The sequence below is a fragment of the Neolamprologus brichardi genome, chromosome 4 (genome assembly GCF_056152115.1).
Source record: "Neolamprologus brichardi isolate AB-2024 chromosome 4, ASM5615211v1, whole genome shotgun sequence".
In the NCBI taxonomy this organism is placed as follows: Eukaryota; Metazoa; Chordata; class Actinopteri; order Cichliformes; family Cichlidae; genus Neolamprologus; species Neolamprologus brichardi.
In genome coordinates this window covers 24,057,404-24,076,344 of record NC_142107.1, presented here as the reverse complement: position 1 = coordinate 24,076,344, position 18,941 = coordinate 24,057,404, and the positions used below count along the sequence as shown (strand labels likewise).

Below are 18,941 nucleotides of genomic sequence, written 5' to 3'. Positions count from 1 at the left end.
TGGGCGATCAGCTGGTCGCAGCAAGTACTTGCAATCAGTCTCAGACAGCAAATGAAATCAGTGCAATCCTGAAACGACGACACTTTTGTCCTATTTTGCACCTAGTGTGACCGAGCTGTGAGTGACTTGTACTTTAGTGAAATGATGGTGAAAGAAATGGAGCATGATGCCAATATTATTACAAAATTGTCCTTTTTAATAGAAAACCATTGTGACTCGAACTAGTTTTACATTATTGTTAAAGAAAAGTCTCGTTTGGCCGACACGGCTCCTCCCGTATTGTGCAAAACGCTGCTGGGTCTCGTGAACAAAGACAAGGTTTCAGATCTGCAGATTTCAGCAGGCTGGATCAGTCACCAGCAGGCATAAAGCTTTTTAAAACAACACAAAAAAGATCGATAAGCTCTAAATACATCCAAATGATCATGTCTGACGTTATGCTCCCATGGCCTCACAGCTGCCCACATCTGGAGGCTCGTACTGCATTTAGGCTAAAATGGCACGGGTAAAACATCAGCACCTGGACTGCCTGACTCTTACTAGTGGGTGGGGTGATGAAATATTTTCATTTACAAATGTGTGGCAGCGCCCTCGAGTGTTTTTGGGACCCTCTTGCAGGAGAATGGAAGAACTCCAGGATTTACTACTCGTGTCGTTTCGCAAAGAACCTACACAGAGGGTCCACAATAGATGCATCCAACATTCATATACAGTCTATACAGGAACACGGCTTTAATTTTCAAAATAAAATTCCCCATGGTGCGATTCGTCTGTCATGTCTAATCTTTACCTGGCGTGTTCCCGGGGTTAATTGTCAAAGTAATGACGGCAGCAGAGATCCAGGAGTCACATGACGCAGGACACATAAGAGCAAAGAAATCTGCAGAAAATGAATCCCATTTTGGTCCTTTAACTAAAAATACCTACTAAAATGTCACTGATGGTGTTTGAGTTTCAAAAACATACATATCACAAAGCTATCGTTTGTTTTTTTACAGTCATATTTACATTTATATATAACAGGTGTAGTGGGCGTGTTCAGTAACTACATGTGCCGCCATGCTGGTGTCCCCTCATCATTTTAATGTTGCTCCAGGACCAGTCACACTGATGTGACGTCACAATTTTGCAGATTCGTGGGGGTAAAGAAAGCTAAAAGATGGACGAAGTTACTGTGCCTGCTGGAGTCCAGCACAGTTTGGCCTCCAACAATGTTGATTTTTGGAGCCAGAAGTGAAAAAACTGGATGAAAACTGGTGTACCAAGCTATCAGCTAATGCTAGCTAGTTTGGTTAGCAAGTATAGGAGCTAACAGCTACAGCTGCCTGTGTAAACATGAACCCGTCTAATTCTAATAAACAAAAATCCAAAAGGAAAATCATCCAGTTTTAGAGTTTCTTAGCACCAATTAACAGACATGCATGTCTGTGTTCTGTATCAACTTTATGGATATGAAATGTGCTAACCAAGCTGCGTAGCATTAGCCTAAATGTGAACGCGAGATGACATCATCTACATAAAGTAGATGGTTTGACGCACTTGTCAGAGTGGCCACTTTAAGCTGTGCAGTTTTTCTGAAGGAAGAAACCATCCAGAAATTTATTATTATTTTTATATATCTGGCTGAAAACATGTTTATTTAAACAAATTAAAGTTGGACATTTTAACAGACTGATCCACTGCAGGAGCCTCCGGTGGTCGCTACAGGAACTGCACATTTTCATACTTATTTCAGTCTCCGAGTGTGTCGCTTGGTCTAAAAGTGATAAATCAGTACTAACTTTTCACATCATGGTGGACTCTAACCCCAAACGTCCTGTGTGAAAGGCCTGGATTTGATCCATCCATCCATCCACCCATCCACCCTCACCTCCTGCAGCCAACTTTAGACTTCCAGGTGTTTTTTTTCCTAATCAAAACATGTTTGTTTTTGGTTGGAGCAACATTATTTATATTGCATTAACGCCACACCACACAGCGACATCACAACCCTGTGGAACCATTCGTTTTATAAGTGGCTTTTCTTGTTTCTTTTCTCTTTTTAAAATAAAACAATTTCATTGATCAAATAAAAGAAAAAAACAAACAAACACAAAACAGACCAGCCAAACTTGTATCAGTCCAAAACTTAAACTATTCAGTTTATAATAATTTCAAAATAAAGCAGCAATTTCTTATTTTAAAGAAACTGGAACCAGCACCTGCATAAACAGTTTAACCCTATAGTTATCAATTTAGATTACAACAGTAGGAACGTGGCCTTTCCAAGCCTCTCTGAGCTCTCAGGAGCTTTTTTGTCCAGTTTTGCTGCACAGCGAATGTTTTTTGTTGTCCTGGGCTCAGAGCACGGTAAAAACAGCACTGTAGGAAAAACAGTCGCTTTAAAAAAAAAAAAAAGAAACAGACAACTAAACATGCTTCTCGTTGTTGGAGAGCTGGCAGTGGAGATCTGTTGTAAGAAAGGAGATGCACTGAGGAGTAAAAACATTTAGCACCAGTAGTTTAAAGAAAAACATAACTGTAGGGGAGGTGTGCCCACGAGTACAGCAGAGTCACAGGTTCAATAAACCCTCAGATCCGACACAGGAAGCTGGAACCTTTAACGATCCAGCGGAAACCTTTTACTTCCAGATAAAACTCGTTGGCAGGAGTCAGTTTTCATCGTCGCGGCTCGAGCTGAACTAAAGCAGCAAAAGAGAGAAAAACGCCTGCAAAGGAAAAAAGTCTTCACTTTATCTTTAACGATACAAAACGAGAGCATTGCAGCAAAAACTAACCATTTATTTAATATCTTGTTTTCATGATCACTGGATGCCAAAAATTAACCAAACCTGAGGATTAACTTCCTGATTAACCCGATCAAAGAAAGCTCGGAGACTTTTGTCTCGTTGTGTTTGAGCTAACAAGCAGCTGAATCACACGGGAAACATCCTCGATCTTACGCGATCCCTCGAGCTCGCTGCACAGACAGTGAAAGGTAATGCTCCGCAGTATGAGCAAAAATATATTTTCTTCATATTCTGACTCGCAGAATTATTATGAACATGATTTTCACATGAGCGGGCTCAACAACAATACATATGGGGGAGAGAAAAAAGACACACAAGTGCAGAGAGTCTCGTTAACAGTTAATACGAACTTTGTGGCGTCTCCAGGTAAAATCACCTGATAGCAACGGCTCTAACAGGCGTCTCGAGTTGTGATCAGCCACCTCCGACCATCAGCGGTTCAACCTGACCTTTCTTGATAATAACTGGTCAAACTTCCTTTTGCAGCAACACTCTTGACACCCAATCAGACGCCGTAACCGTGACACTACTGAGCATGTGCACACACTCCCTGCTAAAAGAAAAGCTTTGGTGGAGCTGAGGGTGCCCGGAAGGTCACTGATTGATGCTTCACTCTGAGGAAGACTGACGTGAGGTTTGAACGATGGAGTGAACACAAAACGACTCAGAGCACCAACGAAGAGTCTCGAGAGGCAAAGTAGCACCAAAGAGAGCACCAAGTACGGATCACTCCGCTGCTGAAAACGGTCCCGAGCAGACGGACCATCTCCTCCTGTTTGAATTCGCAGCTGCTGCGTGAAATGTTGACGCCTCTTTCGAAGGCAACGCGTCATCTGCAGAAGGCGTACGACCGTCTTCTGCACCTCCGGCCCTAAGACCGAACCTGCTTTGTGCTCACTCCACAGCTGTCGGGCTGGAAATAAAACTGGAGCACCTCAGAGTTAAACACTCAGACATTTACAGAAACAGACAAACAACATGGAAAAAACATGAAAATAATTAAAAAATAATCAAAGTTCTCAGCGTCGATGAACCGTGAAACCATAAAGCGTGTCTTCGATTTGAATGTGTAACTTCCAGGATGTGAAGTTCATGTTGATCCTGGTGTAACCTGCCTTTGAGAATCCCTGCAGTAACCCGTGTGTGTGTTTAACACCTGTTTGATTCCGGCCTCAGGCCTCAGTCTTCCCGCTCTGTTCGGGAATCTTCGTGGCACTCCAGCCGAGCAGTCACTTTAAAACCGAGCCGAAGCCGGACAATTTCTGCTTGGCGTGCGGCTTCTCGCCGCCGTCCTCCACCAGTTGGTTTCCAGTCTCCAGGGAGCTGTTGGCGGTCTCGTTACTGCAGGTTTTAAACTCCGTCGGATCGGGATCGGGGTCGGGATCCGGCTCCGGCTGGGACTCCGCGGCCGTCTCCCAGTCCTCCTCCTCCTCTTCGTCGTCCTCCTCTTTGTCTCTGTGGGTGGCCCGGCTCTGGATGAGGCAGAGCCGGGCCATGGCCTGGTTGATGGTCAGCGTGCTGATCAGGTTGAAGTCGTGCATGCTGATCAGATGGAGCAGGAAATTGCGACACAGGTTGCGTTTGACGATGACGGCGGCGTGGTGTTCAGCAAACAGCAGACACGCTTCGTTCATCTGGTTATCTGCGATGAAGCTGGGAGGAAGACGGCAGTGGATAAGGTGAGGTTTAAAAAACAAAGACCCTGATTTAACCCTTTAAGACCGACTATAGAACCAAGTCCGCCAGAGCTTATATTATAGTTTTACATGCTGTGGAGCCATTTTTGGGAGCATTTCAAGTTGATATACATCAATACAACCATTATAGCCCAGATTTTAATAATATGTCTGCATTAAGTGCATAGTAATTACATAAATTGCAAAAAAGTGCAATAAACTACAAAAAAATTGAAAATCGTTTTTGTTTTTTTAACATATATTTCTAGTTAGAGAAATTTAAGAGGCTTATCCCTCAAAACTGTAAATACAAAAAAGTTGCACAAAATAGTTTCCCACCACAGGAAATTTATTTTGAGTGTCTTCATAGTTTTATTTTTGAAATACACCAATTTTTATACACTGCAGGAAAAACGAAAATAAATATTATACTGCAAATTTGCAAAAAAGCAGCATATGCATCAAAATAAACTATTTCCAGCAGTGCAATATGAGTCCTAAGCATCCCAGAAACCACACAGAAAGTCATAAAGTCAAACATAACTTTTAAAAACACCAGTATAGGCTCATTGAGGCCCTGATGGTAAAAAAAACTACATTTCCGCGAAAATGACGTCACTTCCAGTTTCGGGCAGGTCATGGCGGAAATGCAAAAGTTCACGCTGACGTCTATTCCAACGTAGGAAGTGTTACGAACAGCTGATTGGATCATCAAAGCGTGTTTCTGGAATATTATGTTTTTGTTGCTGCAAGTGCTTTTTATGCAGTTTTTGCAAAGCTATATGTGGAAGGAAACTGTGACCGAGGACAAGCTGATGGCATAAGATGTAAGTACAACTCCTCTGGTTTCATATGCAAAAACAATTATTGCGCTAGCTCACGTGGTTGCAGAGCTACCGGGATTTAAAAATAGTTATGCGAAACAGAGCGTGCTGCTCCGACCGGCTTTAAAGGGTTAAACCAAAAAACTTCTGCCGTTTGATAAAAGCTTTGCTGAGTACATACCCATGCTTCATGACGTGCAGATTCCACAGCTTCATGATCTCCTTCTCCCCCTCGTTCACGTCCATGAAGTCCTCGATTTGCTGCAATCAGAGCGCACTAGTTAGCATTTAGCATGGACTGTATATAAAAGATGGAGGTCGATTTTGAAGCCTCAAATTTATGATTTAGGCGAGCGTCACATCCTCTGGTATTTCTTAAAAAAAGACTTTAAATGAGACCACAAACTCTCCAGGAAAGCATTTACTGAAGTCAGAACTCGAGTTAAAAATAGGGTCGTTTTCCTCATAGAGTTCTATACAAATCAGATTTAAGAGGAGTCGCCCCCTGCTGGCTAAAAAAAGAAAGAAAAAAAGAACAGATTTAAGACGCCTCTGCACTGGCTTCATTCTTCAAACCACGGGGTTACATCCATCTTTTACATACAGTCTATAGTGTTTATGCAGGTTGGAGTCCAACATCACAGAGAAAACTTGAAAAAGAAAACCTCCCCAAAACAACCAAAGAAACGCAAGAACACAACAACCATTTGTAAACGGTGTGCCTGAGTTGAAATCTTTTTTATCGTTCATTATAAAACCTGCTTTAAGTCACAGGTTGTTAAGTCATGGGGAGCTTTAATGTTGACATCAACAGGCCAGCGGCAGAAACGTCCACGCTGGCTTCTGTTACCCTCACACCAATCTGGAAAAGTTAGCATAGTTAACACAGTCACGAGAAGCAGAAGCCGTTCACAGGAGGAGAGAAGCCCGAGCGTCTGCTGAATCGTCTGAATCCTTCAGAGGTTTTTAACGATCAGAGAAAACAGTCGAGATCAAGGTGACATCAACAAAAACTGGCTGTTTCGTCTGAACAACAACCCGAAATGTTTTACTCTCCAAATGTTCTCCTTTTAGAAGCAGGAGAAAGCAAATGTTTCAATTTTCCTATCCCAGACAGAGAGAGCTGAGACACACCAATCAAACTTTTTACAGTTCAAACTGCGTTGATATCAAATACCGATCCAATGGAGCTTTCTACTGTTTCTATACCCGGCTTCCTCCTCCTCCTCCTCAGGAGCATTCCTGTGTTTGCTCGTCTGACTCCAGCTCACCTTTACAGTCTTCTCTTTGAGCCAGTCGGGGTCCCTCTCGTCCTCGCTGTCCACTTCCATCTCCTGGGGCCTCAGCGGCAGGCAGCTGTCGCTGTGGAAGTACAGGCGATTGTGTCCACTGATGTACGTCCTCTGCGCCTCCCGATCGCCATCCTCAGACTCCAGAAACTCCGACAGGCTCGGCTTTGTCCTCTTGGGTCTGAGAGGACAGGAAGAGGATGATCAGGAGTTCCTGTCGCCCTCGGCAGCATGTAAATAAATATAAAGGTAGAGGAGAAGTTGGAGGGGTACCTGCAGACCAGGAAGTGGGTGACGGCGGTTCTCTTCACAGGGCCGTTCCTGCTGAAGGCGAAGCCCGGCTGGCTGTGGATGTCCTGAGGATTTCCTGCGTACGACCCATCGTAACACTCGTTGATAGAGACCTCGATCTTTGCTCCTTTGGGGTGGGGCTGCCAAAGATCAGAGATGCATATTTAAAGGACATGCTCGACAGCGTGTTAAAAGATCTCAGTGCTGGATTTAAATAATAAATACTGATGATACCCCCCAAGTTTAAAAGTTTTACATTGTACGATGTTTTTAAAGTACTGGTATCTTTGATTTTATTGGTTCTTAGCTTCGTGGAGCACGCTCATCAGGTTGTAACAGAACTTAAAAATGAAACGCTCCTCGATGCTCGTGTTGACTCCAACAGCGTGTCGACTGTTTGACCCATAACGACCTCGAGTCAAACCTTCAAGCAAAATCCAAAGGATTTACGCTCCTGGGTATATCTGTGCTTCTCTTCCTTTCCTACAGCGAACATTAGCTCTGACTGACGCAGATGTGGCTGCTGCACTAGGTAAGCTGATGTTAGGCAACATCTGCAAGAAGACATTTTTACCTAAACATGTCTGACAGAACAGGAATTTGGTTGGTAGGAAAGCTTTGGTCAAACTGGCCGTGCAAAACACGAGAGCAACAGCTGGTGTACATCTCTCACCACGTAGTTGAAGATGAAGCGGGAGTGGGACAGTTTGAGGTGTTTGACGAGACTGTACAGCTTCCTGCAGTTCAGCGTGCACCACGGACAGTGGAGGTCATCCCTGGCCTCGGTCTGCTGCCGTGTGTTGTTGTTGTATTGAAACTAGGAAAGAAAGAAACAGAGTGTGAGCTCAGCTGCTGAGAAGCGACAGACTCGCTGATCTTTGACGAGGAATTCACATCCTGTTGCTACTTCTCGACATGCAGCAGCCTTCATGAATCCCACTGTGTCTCACACTTTGATCTCGGCGCTTCTTTGTTTCACTGTCACACCTCATCGGTGCTTTTTGGGTCGTTTTATCTCACCTAAACTCACCACAGGGATTCCCGACGCCCAAGAAAAGGGATTACCAATGCTAATGCTAATGCAACAACACAAAAATACCACATCTTTTACCCCATCTGTGGTCAGGTGTAGACTGACATTAACTGGTAGGATGCACATGTGCCCCAGACAGAAAATATACTTCCCGTTGACGTGCATTAGAAAGTCGTGCTGGACAAAATAAAAATTGCGTTTTGTGTCAACGAACACGGACAATTTGCCTTTTCGCGATTACTTCATGTTTTCCTCTGAGGCCAGGCTGAAAATGTGTTTTGTAAATTGAAGCGAGCTCTGTTCATACAGTTCACTCACGCTTGAATCTGTGAGTGTCCAACTTTTCTAACCATCTGTAACACACAGTCGGGGGGAGAGCCGAAGCAGTGGAGAAACTACAGACAGCAGATGTCCATCAGGTGTCTCATCCATCAGCACAGACAGCAGCTGTGCAAAGCCTTTGAATGAGGCTGTTGGTTGCCTCGAGTAACGCTTCATGAAATCATTCCTACTGTTCTCTATAAAACTCTGTCACAGGTGAACACACCTGTCAGGTAAGATTTCACACACACTTCTGTGTTATTCCTTCTTGTACAGTGTACATATTATCTATTAATGGGATTTGCACTACTCTCTTGCACTCTCAGTCTTACTTTTTACTCTTCCTAAAATCAGTTTTATCATTTTTCTTTGTTTTGTTATCACATGTGTACGTTTTTGCATTGTCACAGTATAAAGCCCTCACCACTTGCTCCTGCTGTAACAATAGGCATAAGGATCCTTTGTGGGATCAACAAAGTATCCATCATAGAAAAAATAACAGATGTGTGTAAAAAAAAGATCCACAATGACATTTAAGGGTCACATGTAGGGATGGGTACCGGTTCTGACATAAACGGTAGTAACCAGACAGAAAAGCAGCGCACATTTCGGTGCTTTTTTTTCCTGAGCTGTGACACACTTTAGATTCTAGCCAATCATTTTACGTTTCGAGGATAGTAGGCGGGTCCAGGTACGTACGTTCTTTTAGAGCAGAGCTACAGATTAAAAATGTCCAAGGCGAAGCGGTCAAAAGTCTGGCTGTACTTCACAGCAAAAGATGCAAACTCAGCAGCTGCAACAAGTGCTTTAAGCTGATACTGTGATACTGTCAAAGGAGGTAACACCTCAAATCCGATGAAACACCTGGCGACGCATAGCGTTTTTTAAAAGCAGAGAAATGCGCCGTATTTGATAGCTTGCTGCGAGACCTCACACATCTACTGCGGGTGTGGTGCCTGTTATCGGACAGGAGTTAGCAACATCCCCCAAAAACCCGAAGAGGAGAGTCGGCAGATACTCCCTTCACCCTGGCCAAAAAGGCTAAAATGACCAAAGAAAAAGTGGAAAACAGCTAAACATGAGAGGTTTTTGGACCAATTTTGTGTTCTCCATTCTTTAAGCACCAGCACCGTTTCAAAAGTACCGGTTTGGCACCGGTATCAGATAAAACCTAAACGATACCCATCCCTACTCACAGAAATGACTGAAGTCTGTGGGAGAACCTGGAGCGTTAGCAGGTACGGACTGACCTGGTAGAAGATTCGTAGTTTCTGTCGAGGCTCAGATAAGACTTGTTCTCTTCTGGTTTGAACATCTGTATTTACCGACTCTTTCACAGCTGCAGAAGAAAAACAGCAACACTTTCACTGCTGATGTTATAAGTCAGGTTATAATTTACGTCATAATTTAATCTAAATATTAGATCATCCTGGATATAATCAACATGAAACACGAGATTGACACGTGTGCTGAAACACATTATCTGTGCTACACTCACTTGGCGCGTGCGTGGCTCTCAGGGTGCTGGGTCGGGTGTCCTGGTTGGTTTCGGAGTTGCGGGTGGCGAGCGGTTTGGCCACGGGTGCGGTGGAATGATCGGCGGAGTCGCTGGTCCAGCGCAGTGTGAACTGCAGAGTCGGACCCTGAGAGAAACTCTCAAACGGAGGCAAACGCTGCAAAAACAGAGCAAACGCGGCGTTTCACTACACAGATCAGCTGTGTGAACTGAGGGTTACTTCACGCACACAAACACACACCTTTCCATCTAGGATGGTCTCCCAGGTCGCCCTCTTCTTACCGACGGGACACTCCTCCATCTCTTGCATGGACACCTCGTACTCGCCGTCCAATAACTGCAGACGCCTGCACGCAAGTACACGACAACGTTTTCTCGCTTCTGCTGCACAAACGCTGCAATGACACCTTTTCTTTCCTGTGCCAAAAGGTGCTGCTGTGTGTGCGTGTCGGTGTATGTGTGTGTCTTTCACCTGTTTTTATCAAAGACTGTCATCTGAGCTACAAATGTGGTTTCTCCCTCCTCCCTGAGAGCAGAGCTCCTCCTTTTCCTGTTCACAGCTTCTTCTGAAAAGTCTGAAAAAGACACACGGTGGCATGAACCTCTGCTCCGCCAAACCGCCCCTCGTTTTCTGCAGGGATGTGGAGCTACGAGGGTGATTGTGTTTAATTTTTAAGTTCAAACAGCTGAAGAAATATAGACAAGCAAAATTTGCTAAGAGCAGCCATAATAATCTTCTGCGAGTTAAACTGGGTCAACTAAAAACTTTGAGTGAATCAAGTCTGAAGGACCCGCTATAAACGATAGGGGTGGGGAAAAAATGGATACTGTGTAGCATGGTGATAGTTTGTTTGCTAATAATGTATGGATACAGGGACAGCAGAAATCGATATTTTGTTACAAAAAGGTTTTTGTGCTCTGACTTCAGAGCATGTTGATCCTTTTTCTGAGCAAGAATCCTGACATTCCTTCACTGTCCAAATGTGTTTAACTTGTTTTTGGCAGCAATAAACATGACAGTTTACTTATTTTAATTTAAGACATGTTTTATTTTAATTAAGTTTAAAACTTTTTGATTTAATGTAAAATTATATTTTGTTTTAATTTACTTTCAAATTCTTCAGTTGCTGAAGGGGCTGCATAGTTTTCATAAACTGCATAGTTCAGAATAGCTATAATTGTACCAGATGGTTGATTCAGTTAAGTTGGACTAGACTGTAATACAAACCGTTCAGTTTGTCAACAATAAAACTGAAATGAGAGAAAGACTGAGTGTGAGACTTTGATATTAGAGAAAATGAATATTGATAAAGTTTACCTTTATGTACAGAATCTGAATATCGCAAAATATTTTTAAAAATTGCAATAATATCGTATCGTGGGATGTATGGTGATTCCCACCTCTAATAAACGAACTCGAAACATCACTGAACTACATCAAGACTCTGATCATTTCCACTGCAGACCAATAAGAAATCTGAAGTCGTTAAGCAAAGGGAGGACTCTTTGGCATCTAAGAAGTTGCTTTAAACTCATAATTATACTCGCTGCTATTGTGATTGGATCCATCCAAAGTTGGCTCAATGCGTGTTACCAAAACATGACACATTTCCTGTCCCCTGATAATTTAAGCCCTACTGACACAATAGTTTAATTCATGTTTTCTTTTTCATTGCTTTCTGCTCCAGGCACTTAATCATGATCGCATGACAAACAAACCAAGTTGGCTTTTTGCTACAATCCCATTTTCTTATCCTTGGTTCGTTTCGCTCAGTCAAGCTTTTGCAAAGCTGCAGAGATGAGACCCACCCGATAACCCACTCTGCCCACCTCTGCTGTGGTGAATCTCGCCATTAGCCAGCCCGTTGATCTGTGTTCGTGGATGCCCGGGTCGTGACACTCTGAAGAGCAGCGAATAAGATTTGACCATGTGAGAGTTGCTGGGTTCAAACTCGCTGCTGGGAACCAGCAGGGAGGGGTAGGAGCTCAGCTTGGCCTGGACCCCGGCGCTCGTGTCTGGGTTCAGAGGGACTTGCTTCTTTCCCGTGGGGACCTGCTTCACCGGACAACTCACGTCCTACACAGGAAGCAAGAAAAGGAAACTTCATGTGTTTCATTTAGACTTGCAAGCTGTAGAAAACCAGCAGAGGAAATTCATGACACACACCTTCCTCTTCTTGTGGCAGACTTTGACCAGGAGCACCTCCAGAGACACCGAGTTCTGCTCGTTCTCGCTGTCCTGAGAGAGTTTTCCTGCAAACAAACAACACAAAAGCTTTCCTGTTAGTCACAGTGAGATCAGTGGAAACGATAAAACAAATATGGAAAAACGTACCAGCTTTATGGAAGAAGCCAGTAAAGGTGAGCTGAAGATTGGAGGCCAAGCTGTAGAAGAGGGAAAAACGTTCTGAGATATTTTTAAAACCAAACATTGTGAAGTTTGCAGCTATAAAAGGAGGCGTTCTGGTGCCAGAGAAAGCTGCATGAAATAAATAAAAATGTGAAACTCGAGAATCTTTTTGCTACAGCACTGTTTTCCTGCTAAAAATGGGCTTTTCGGTGTGGAGTGACTACGTACCGCAGCGGGATCGCTCCACATGTAGCTGGTGAACTTTTTACTGATATTTTGTCACTTGATAAACAAAAACGAGCTAAATGTTTTCTAGAAGCTTGGAATGGAAAAAGCAGAGAGTCCTGCAGGACTGAGCGCTTACCTGTGAGTCTCCTGCTCCCCTCTCATCTTTTCCACTTTAAACAGAAGATTGTCAACCTTGTAATTTTTCCTGCACATGGAGACAAACGGCAGCAGTTAGCAATCGTACAACCAGCCCACTGAAAGTCCAAACATGCAGAAACTCAGTGGCAAACGTCTTGTTTCTGGAGGAAGGTCAGGTTCTTGTCCTCGGAACAAGGACGTAATCTGGATTACGGCACACTACACCCGGGGTTATCCAGCTGCAGGCAGATTGAGTGACTCGTTTTTCTTATAAGGGCTAACGACACCTCTCAATATTAGCTTCTGTCATTTAAAATCTTCCTCCTCACACTCAGAGTCCTGAACGATCACAACTCAAAGTAGGGGTGGGCGATATATCGAATACACTGTGTTTTTCTGCGTACGATGGTTAAAATTTATCGTAACCATCAAGTATAAATTGCCAAACAATATTAAGCTGTCTGTCTGTAATTCACTGTCACTTTCTGTCCAGCACACTGCGCTTAGCATGCGCTTATATACTACCAGATTCAGACGAGAGGGAATGAAACTCGCTGTCGTTTGGATTCCACAAAGATGACGCTGAACAAAATACGGTAATTTGCAAAACATGCTGCAAAAAGTAGAAGTACTACAAAATATCCCACCAGCTGAAAAGTCGTCCAATGCAAAAGTACGCTGCCTGTCAACGTCAATGTTAAATAAATGAGCTGTGATACTGGTGACTGTTCAGGTCAGGCGTTTTTATGGTCACTGTCTAGACTTTTGTTTTTGTAATTTGAGGTGATCATATTTTTTAATTTTACAATTTGTACATGTTATAAGCAAAAAAGATTATTTTCTCTCATCAATTCTTGCTTGATGTACTTTTTTTGTTGCTATGATCTTCTGTTTGTTAAAGGTCTGGTGTTGACCACAGAACGAGGTTCACTGTGACAGTGTCGCCATTAGAGGAAACCTTTGTGGGCAACTGATGGTTAAAGATAATGGTTAAAATAAAGCGTTTCAATTCATTCAGATGTTTTGTATTCAAAGTAGTAAAATATATGGTTGAAAGTAACTTTTGTTTTTGGAGTTTATTTAAACAGGGTTAGGGTTGGTAACACTTATATCGTGTTTCGCGATGTAGCCAAAACACATTGTGATTTTATGTTTTCCTCATATCGCCCAGCCCCGTCTCAAAGACCACACAGTACCAGCACCTCTGTGCAGGCTTCTACGCGTTTCCTGGAGTTTCTAAAAGTAGGACGCGAGGCAGAGTCTCGTTCTTGTCAAAATGGAGTTCTTTCTCACCACCTTCTCCAAGTGTTGCTCACAGGAGATCATCTGATTGTTTCTGTTTATACGAACCAGCGTTTTGTGACATAAACAAAAAGGACTTGTTCTAAAACGGTGCTGCAGCCCACACTGACGGGTCACGGACAGCCAGAGGAAAAAATAGGTGAAACTTAGTCGAATAATTGTATTTCCTTTGGTAAATAACAACTGTCAAACGGAAATATGCTTCATTTAAAACTGAACTATTTTGTTGATAATATCTTATAATATTTATATATTTAAAAAAAACTGTTGGAAGTGGGAAGCAAGCTTTTTTGGTTTAAAGACAGTGTGGTGACGATAACAAGCTAAAAAAAAAGCTTATTTCAGACAGAGGATAAAGGGGGATTATTTTGAACTGTGAATCATGCAAAGCTGTTTTAACAGTCCAAGAATGAAATAAAATTAGCAGAGTAGGTGCCCTTTAAAAAAAAGAAAGAAGAAGAAAGGTAAAAGCCGTCAGTGGTCTTTAAAAGCTGAAATAAACTTTTTGTCTTTGAGCCTTTAGACTCGAGTGAAGTGAGGGAAAAGGAGCTTTAAACGACGTGGCTGACAAAACTCTTACACGGTGTGAACACACAATAAGAGGTATCAGGTATGACATTGAATTAATATCAGCAGAAGGATCACGACATTTCTGATGTTTTGGTTTGTGTGTCTGCTTAAAAGTATTTTATTCAACTGCCAGTTTAAGTCAGCATCGCTGGCAAGTCCTGATGTGTTCTTAAATAAAATTAAACAGAGAAGCACGCCCCCCCCAGCTCATAATGGCTGCACACCGTTTGAGTTTTGTAGTGCATGTACTCTGGAGAGCTAACATAAATAAAGTCCTGTCCAGCTTTAACCTGAGCTGTACTCTAATGAGCCAAAGTAACTGAAAACAGCTGTGAGGTAACCTTCACATCTGTAGGCTGTCTTCAGGCCCAAGCAGTCTCGTTTTAATGACCGCTGCAGAGGGAACTACACAAACCATTAACATCTATACGCCGCCAACCATCCAGCACCACTCTGCTGCTGCAGGACTGTAACATTCAAGCTATTATTTTAATGGAAATTTACGAGCCCAGGCATTTATATGGCTTGCTATGGATTTTATTTTTATAACTTTTCAGTGACTGATGCACTAAATGTTTTCTGAAACTTTATAGGCTTTCAACTTGCTGGTAATTCTTCCATTATTTGGCATCTTAACTGTATACAGGACATAAACATTGAAACTTTTCTTTCCTGATTGATGTTGATCCATTTGTTCCTTATCAGAGCTCCAAGTTTATCAGACTGTGGCCTTCTGCTTGTCCGATCACTTTTAAAGTCTGCCCGTAGATTTTCGATTGGATGAAGATCTGTTGAAATGTTAATTTGATGTGCAGCTTCTTACCAAACTCCTCCTGGATCGCTGGAAGAAGCTGGTGATTGAGTTTTTAGCAATGCTCAGTTACAAACCTGTGATCAACTTGGAGCTCTGGAGGAAGGAACGGCTCACCAATAATAAGACTTGCCCCAGAAGCTGATCTTGAGCATGCTACCAACGATTTTAGAAGTCATGAAGAAGAAGGGTCTAAACTATAAATACTGACTATTTGTAGAGATGTGATTTTTCTCTATAATCATGGAAATATGTAACAATAATATAACTATAACCTAAACAGGAACGTGTGTAATTTTGTACATCCTTATTACGATAATGATTTAAATCATCATTAATGACCAGAGAAAATGCTCCATTAATGCTCATCTTAAAACTTCCAGTATCCGATACTATACCCCAATGTTTTAGTAGCTACAACAGCCTGGTTAGTAGCTTTAGGGTTAAACACACAAAACGAGCCAAAATACCTGAGACCCTGTACATTTAAGGCAGGCTGTGTACCCCCTTCTTCCCCCTTCTTTTCCAAGAAGCCATACAAGAGAAACTGTGTCCTGCTCAGACATTTTATTGCTGCAGAGAGAGAGACTGCAAACTCAGCTGGGCGCAGACCCAAAGATCACCTCTGTGTAGAAGGAGTTACATGAACTTCAGTTTCTGATAATCCAACCATTTAACAACCCTGCTGGTTTCCTGCTTCCTTATCTTCTGGTTATTAACGCTTTAAATAAAACAGTCAATAACTGTGGCGTGGCCCTGAGTCTCTTCATCTCAAATCACAAGTTGCGTTTCATGTGACTGAAGCATGCACCACTGCAGCGCAAAGTGAAACTGAGCTGAGCAGCAGCAGACACCTGGTTCAAAACCTCCAATTCAAATCAAGAACACACACACACACACACTAACGGCCAACAAGTCCACAGCAACAAGAGAAAACTACTGTCATGCAAAGAGAGACGAAGCAAAAATCCAAAAATCAGCAGAAAACAATCTGTTTAACCTCATAGTAGAGCTTAAAACACAAATAACAAGTGACAGCATCTTTTTAACAATTAAATTGGGTTAAAAACCCCAAAACATTCAACAATAACAGCTTAATCATGACTTAACTTGATATAACTTTTAAAGTTACATTATAGTAAATGGACTGGTTCTTACATGTCATTTTTCTACTCTACCTGTCACATGTTAATAGGTGTCTCAGTTAAATGCTGAATAACCTCATCTCTATACTCCTTTCTTTCCCACTAAATCCATAATGATTAATCTGCCCTCAAACAAAAAGCTAAATAAAGTACCACAAACTAAACCAGAGAGACGTTTGGAGGCAGCTCAGCTGCAGCTGTCACTTGCACCATTTTAAACACTTATTGAGGTATGCAAAATAAAATGCATGTCCTGCAACATAACAGAAGTTGTGACATGCCCTTTGTAATCCAATACAATCCTTCGGTGTGTCGTCTGAACCACAGACAGCCTCATGTGTATCAGCGGGATCTTTTTTTTTCTTCCCCTGCAGAGTCTGTATGCAAAGCAGCTCAACTGAAAAAACCTTCTCCTATCTCAGCTTTACCCGATCGAGGCGGCCTCCACGTGTCAGTTAGCTCTCACTCATGATAACAACTGACATTCTTTCTAAGAGTCAAACTTTTTCAATAAACTTTAAAACCCGAGAAAGTGACAAGTACAATTTTTGCTGAAAAAACACAAGATCTACACATGAATCACATTGAGATGCATTAAAGGAAAAGAAAAATTATAGCTAAAAACTGTAAAAAACAAAACAAAAAAGCTTGTTAACAATCTGAGTTTTTACCTTTTGACGTTATTCCTTGAGTTTCTGTGGGACATGTAAGTGAGTGTCCTGTGCAAAAAGATGGGCTGAAATGCAGAAAAACAATGTTTTTTTTTAAATACACATCGGTAATTTATGAAACGTAGAGCCTATCTGAAATGTTAAGTTTAACGAAGTTAAAAACTTACAGCTATCAAGTTTCTTGTGCGGAGAAACCTGTAGATTTGGGTTGGTTCTGCAAATAAACAGTCCAAATGTCAGAACATTAATTCATGTATTATTCACTAGAACTGCACCAACAGTGATATTTTTTTTCCGACTACCTCAGTTTATCTACCCTGCCACATCAGTTCTGAGTTGACTGAATATCCAAATATGGTGTGACTAGAAGCTAAAAACCTTTAAAACATTCTTACTTGCTATGACATAAAAGGGGAAATAAGACCATTTTCAAAACACACGCTATGGATCCATTTTAAATATCAGTATCAGTGCATCGTCACGTAGTTTCCTTTCAAGTAAAGTACCAAACATTTGCCACTTGAACCTTCAAGAATGGGAATTTTTCTCCATTTCCCAGCTACTCTGACTGTTCAAAGTAAAAAAAAAAAGACATCTGAAAGCAGAGTTTTTGACATTTACTGAATTATGAAAACTTAGAACTATAAATAAGTTAACAACAATCCTGCAGAAAGAGAAAGTTAAAAAGCAACAGCAGAGAGACTATATTAATTACTAGGTTTGTCTGGGTCTCTCTGACACAAGTTTCAGGATGTAACCTTCAGTGTGATGACCCTCCAGGACATGCAGTTAAGAGTAAGTGGACACAGGCCTTGATTAGAATGACTGTGTACAGTACCGGTTTGTAGATAATAATAAAAGTACGGCGTTAAGTCAGCTCTCTTCCTCCTGCTACCGCTGCATGCACATGGCCGCGGGAAAGCTTCCTATAAGCTTAAATTAACACTTTATACATGCAACCCGATGACAGCAGTAACTTACTCTCGAAGGCCTGCAGGAACAACTCGTGGTCGGCTTGAATAAGTTGCATGTTGGGCTTCTTGGCTGCAGCCTGCGAGGCGGAGGACGGCTGGTGGTGGTACAACCCATTGGGTTTACCTCCAGAGCCCAAGCCCACCGGATGGCTCTGCTTGTGAGGAGCCATTACAACAGTGAAAAAAATAAGAGAAAGATCAAAGAAACTCTCCCACCACCAAATGCGAGGTGGTGTAAAATGATAAAGAAATGCGGCTCCTCTTCCTTTGTGAAAACAAAAGAGCAGCAGTGGCAGAAAATCAGCCGCTCAGGAGAAACACCGCCTACTCCCCATTTTACACAACGATTTGTAAAGTTTCTGCTCTTTTATATCTGTCATTGGCGAAACTCCGGCTTAACGCTCTCGATGGGGAACAGGTTAAACAGTTGGTGAGGGCGGTTAACAGACTTGAAATGCGCGAAACAAGAGAACAGCCTCCGGCAGGCGGATTGCTAGCTAACTGGCTAACTTCCTTAGCCAGCTAGCAACCACCTTGCGCTAACCGGTTAGCATTGTCCAGCGCTCTGACTTTACCGACGACGACCGCGCGCGTTTCTGTCACGCGACATCTCATAAATCACATAAACGATAGTCTTTCTGAGGCTTTGGTGCCACAACAACACCAAATTCACAGTAGCTCTCGCCGAGCGCCTGTTTCCAAGTTGGGATATGGACCCCGGAACACAGCAACAAAGCACTCACACATCCGGTTGGAATTTCCTAAATAAAGTTTTACTTTATTTATGACATTGGCAAATGCATATTTTACCCGTTTATACGCGGTAATTGTGCATAAATTGCAATCAGAAAAAAATTAAATAGAAAATCTTACAATACAAAGTAGATTTTAAAAATAAAATAAACCTCACGCAATTGTTCTGCTTTTATTAGGAAGGCAAACTTCCTTTATGTGGCCTCAATTCAGCGACTTCACAGATATACGTTGCGTCTTCGTGTTGAAAGAGTCCACCT

At 42.3% G+C, this 18,941-nt stretch overlaps 1 protein-coding gene across 1 annotated transcript; it reads right to left on the bottom strand.

The window, feature by feature from the left end:
* Positions 1-175: 175 nt before the first annotated feature.
* On the bottom strand, positions 176-18,663 carry LOC102791064 (polycomb protein suz12-B-like). Its single transcript, XM_087840104.1, has 16 exons — positions 17,936-18,663; positions 17,122-17,168; positions 16,955-17,019; positions 12,454-12,522; positions 12,075-12,124; positions 11,907-11,992; positions 11,570-11,816; positions 10,212-10,314; positions 9,981-10,086; positions 9,722-9,896; positions 9,474-9,562; positions 7,543-7,686; positions 6,852-7,009; positions 6,561-6,759; positions 5,471-5,550; positions 176-4,442 (listed from the first exon to the last, which is right to left on the bottom strand). The coding sequence occupies exons 1-16, from the start codon at positions 18,096-18,098 to the stop codon at positions 4,019-4,021; spliced, it is 2,205 nt and encodes a 734-aa protein (XP_087696230.1). The 5' UTR covers positions 18,099-18,663; the 3' UTR covers positions 176-4,018.
* Between the last annotated feature and the right edge of the window lie 278 nt (positions 18,664-18,941).

Coding starts and splice junctions, on each gene's coding strand:
- LOC102791064 (XM_087840104.1), bottom strand. CDS start 18,098: ATGGCTCCTCACAAGCAGAGCCATCCGGTGGGCTTGGGCTCTGGAGGT. Junction 7,687..9,473: donor AACTACGAATCTTCTACCAG/GTCAGTCCGTAC, acceptor TTTCTTTCCTAG/TTTCAATACAACAACAACAC. Junction 4,443..5,470: donor CTGCACGTCATGAAGCATGG/GTATGTACTCAG, acceptor TCTTCCTCCCAG/CTTCATCGCAGATAACCAGA.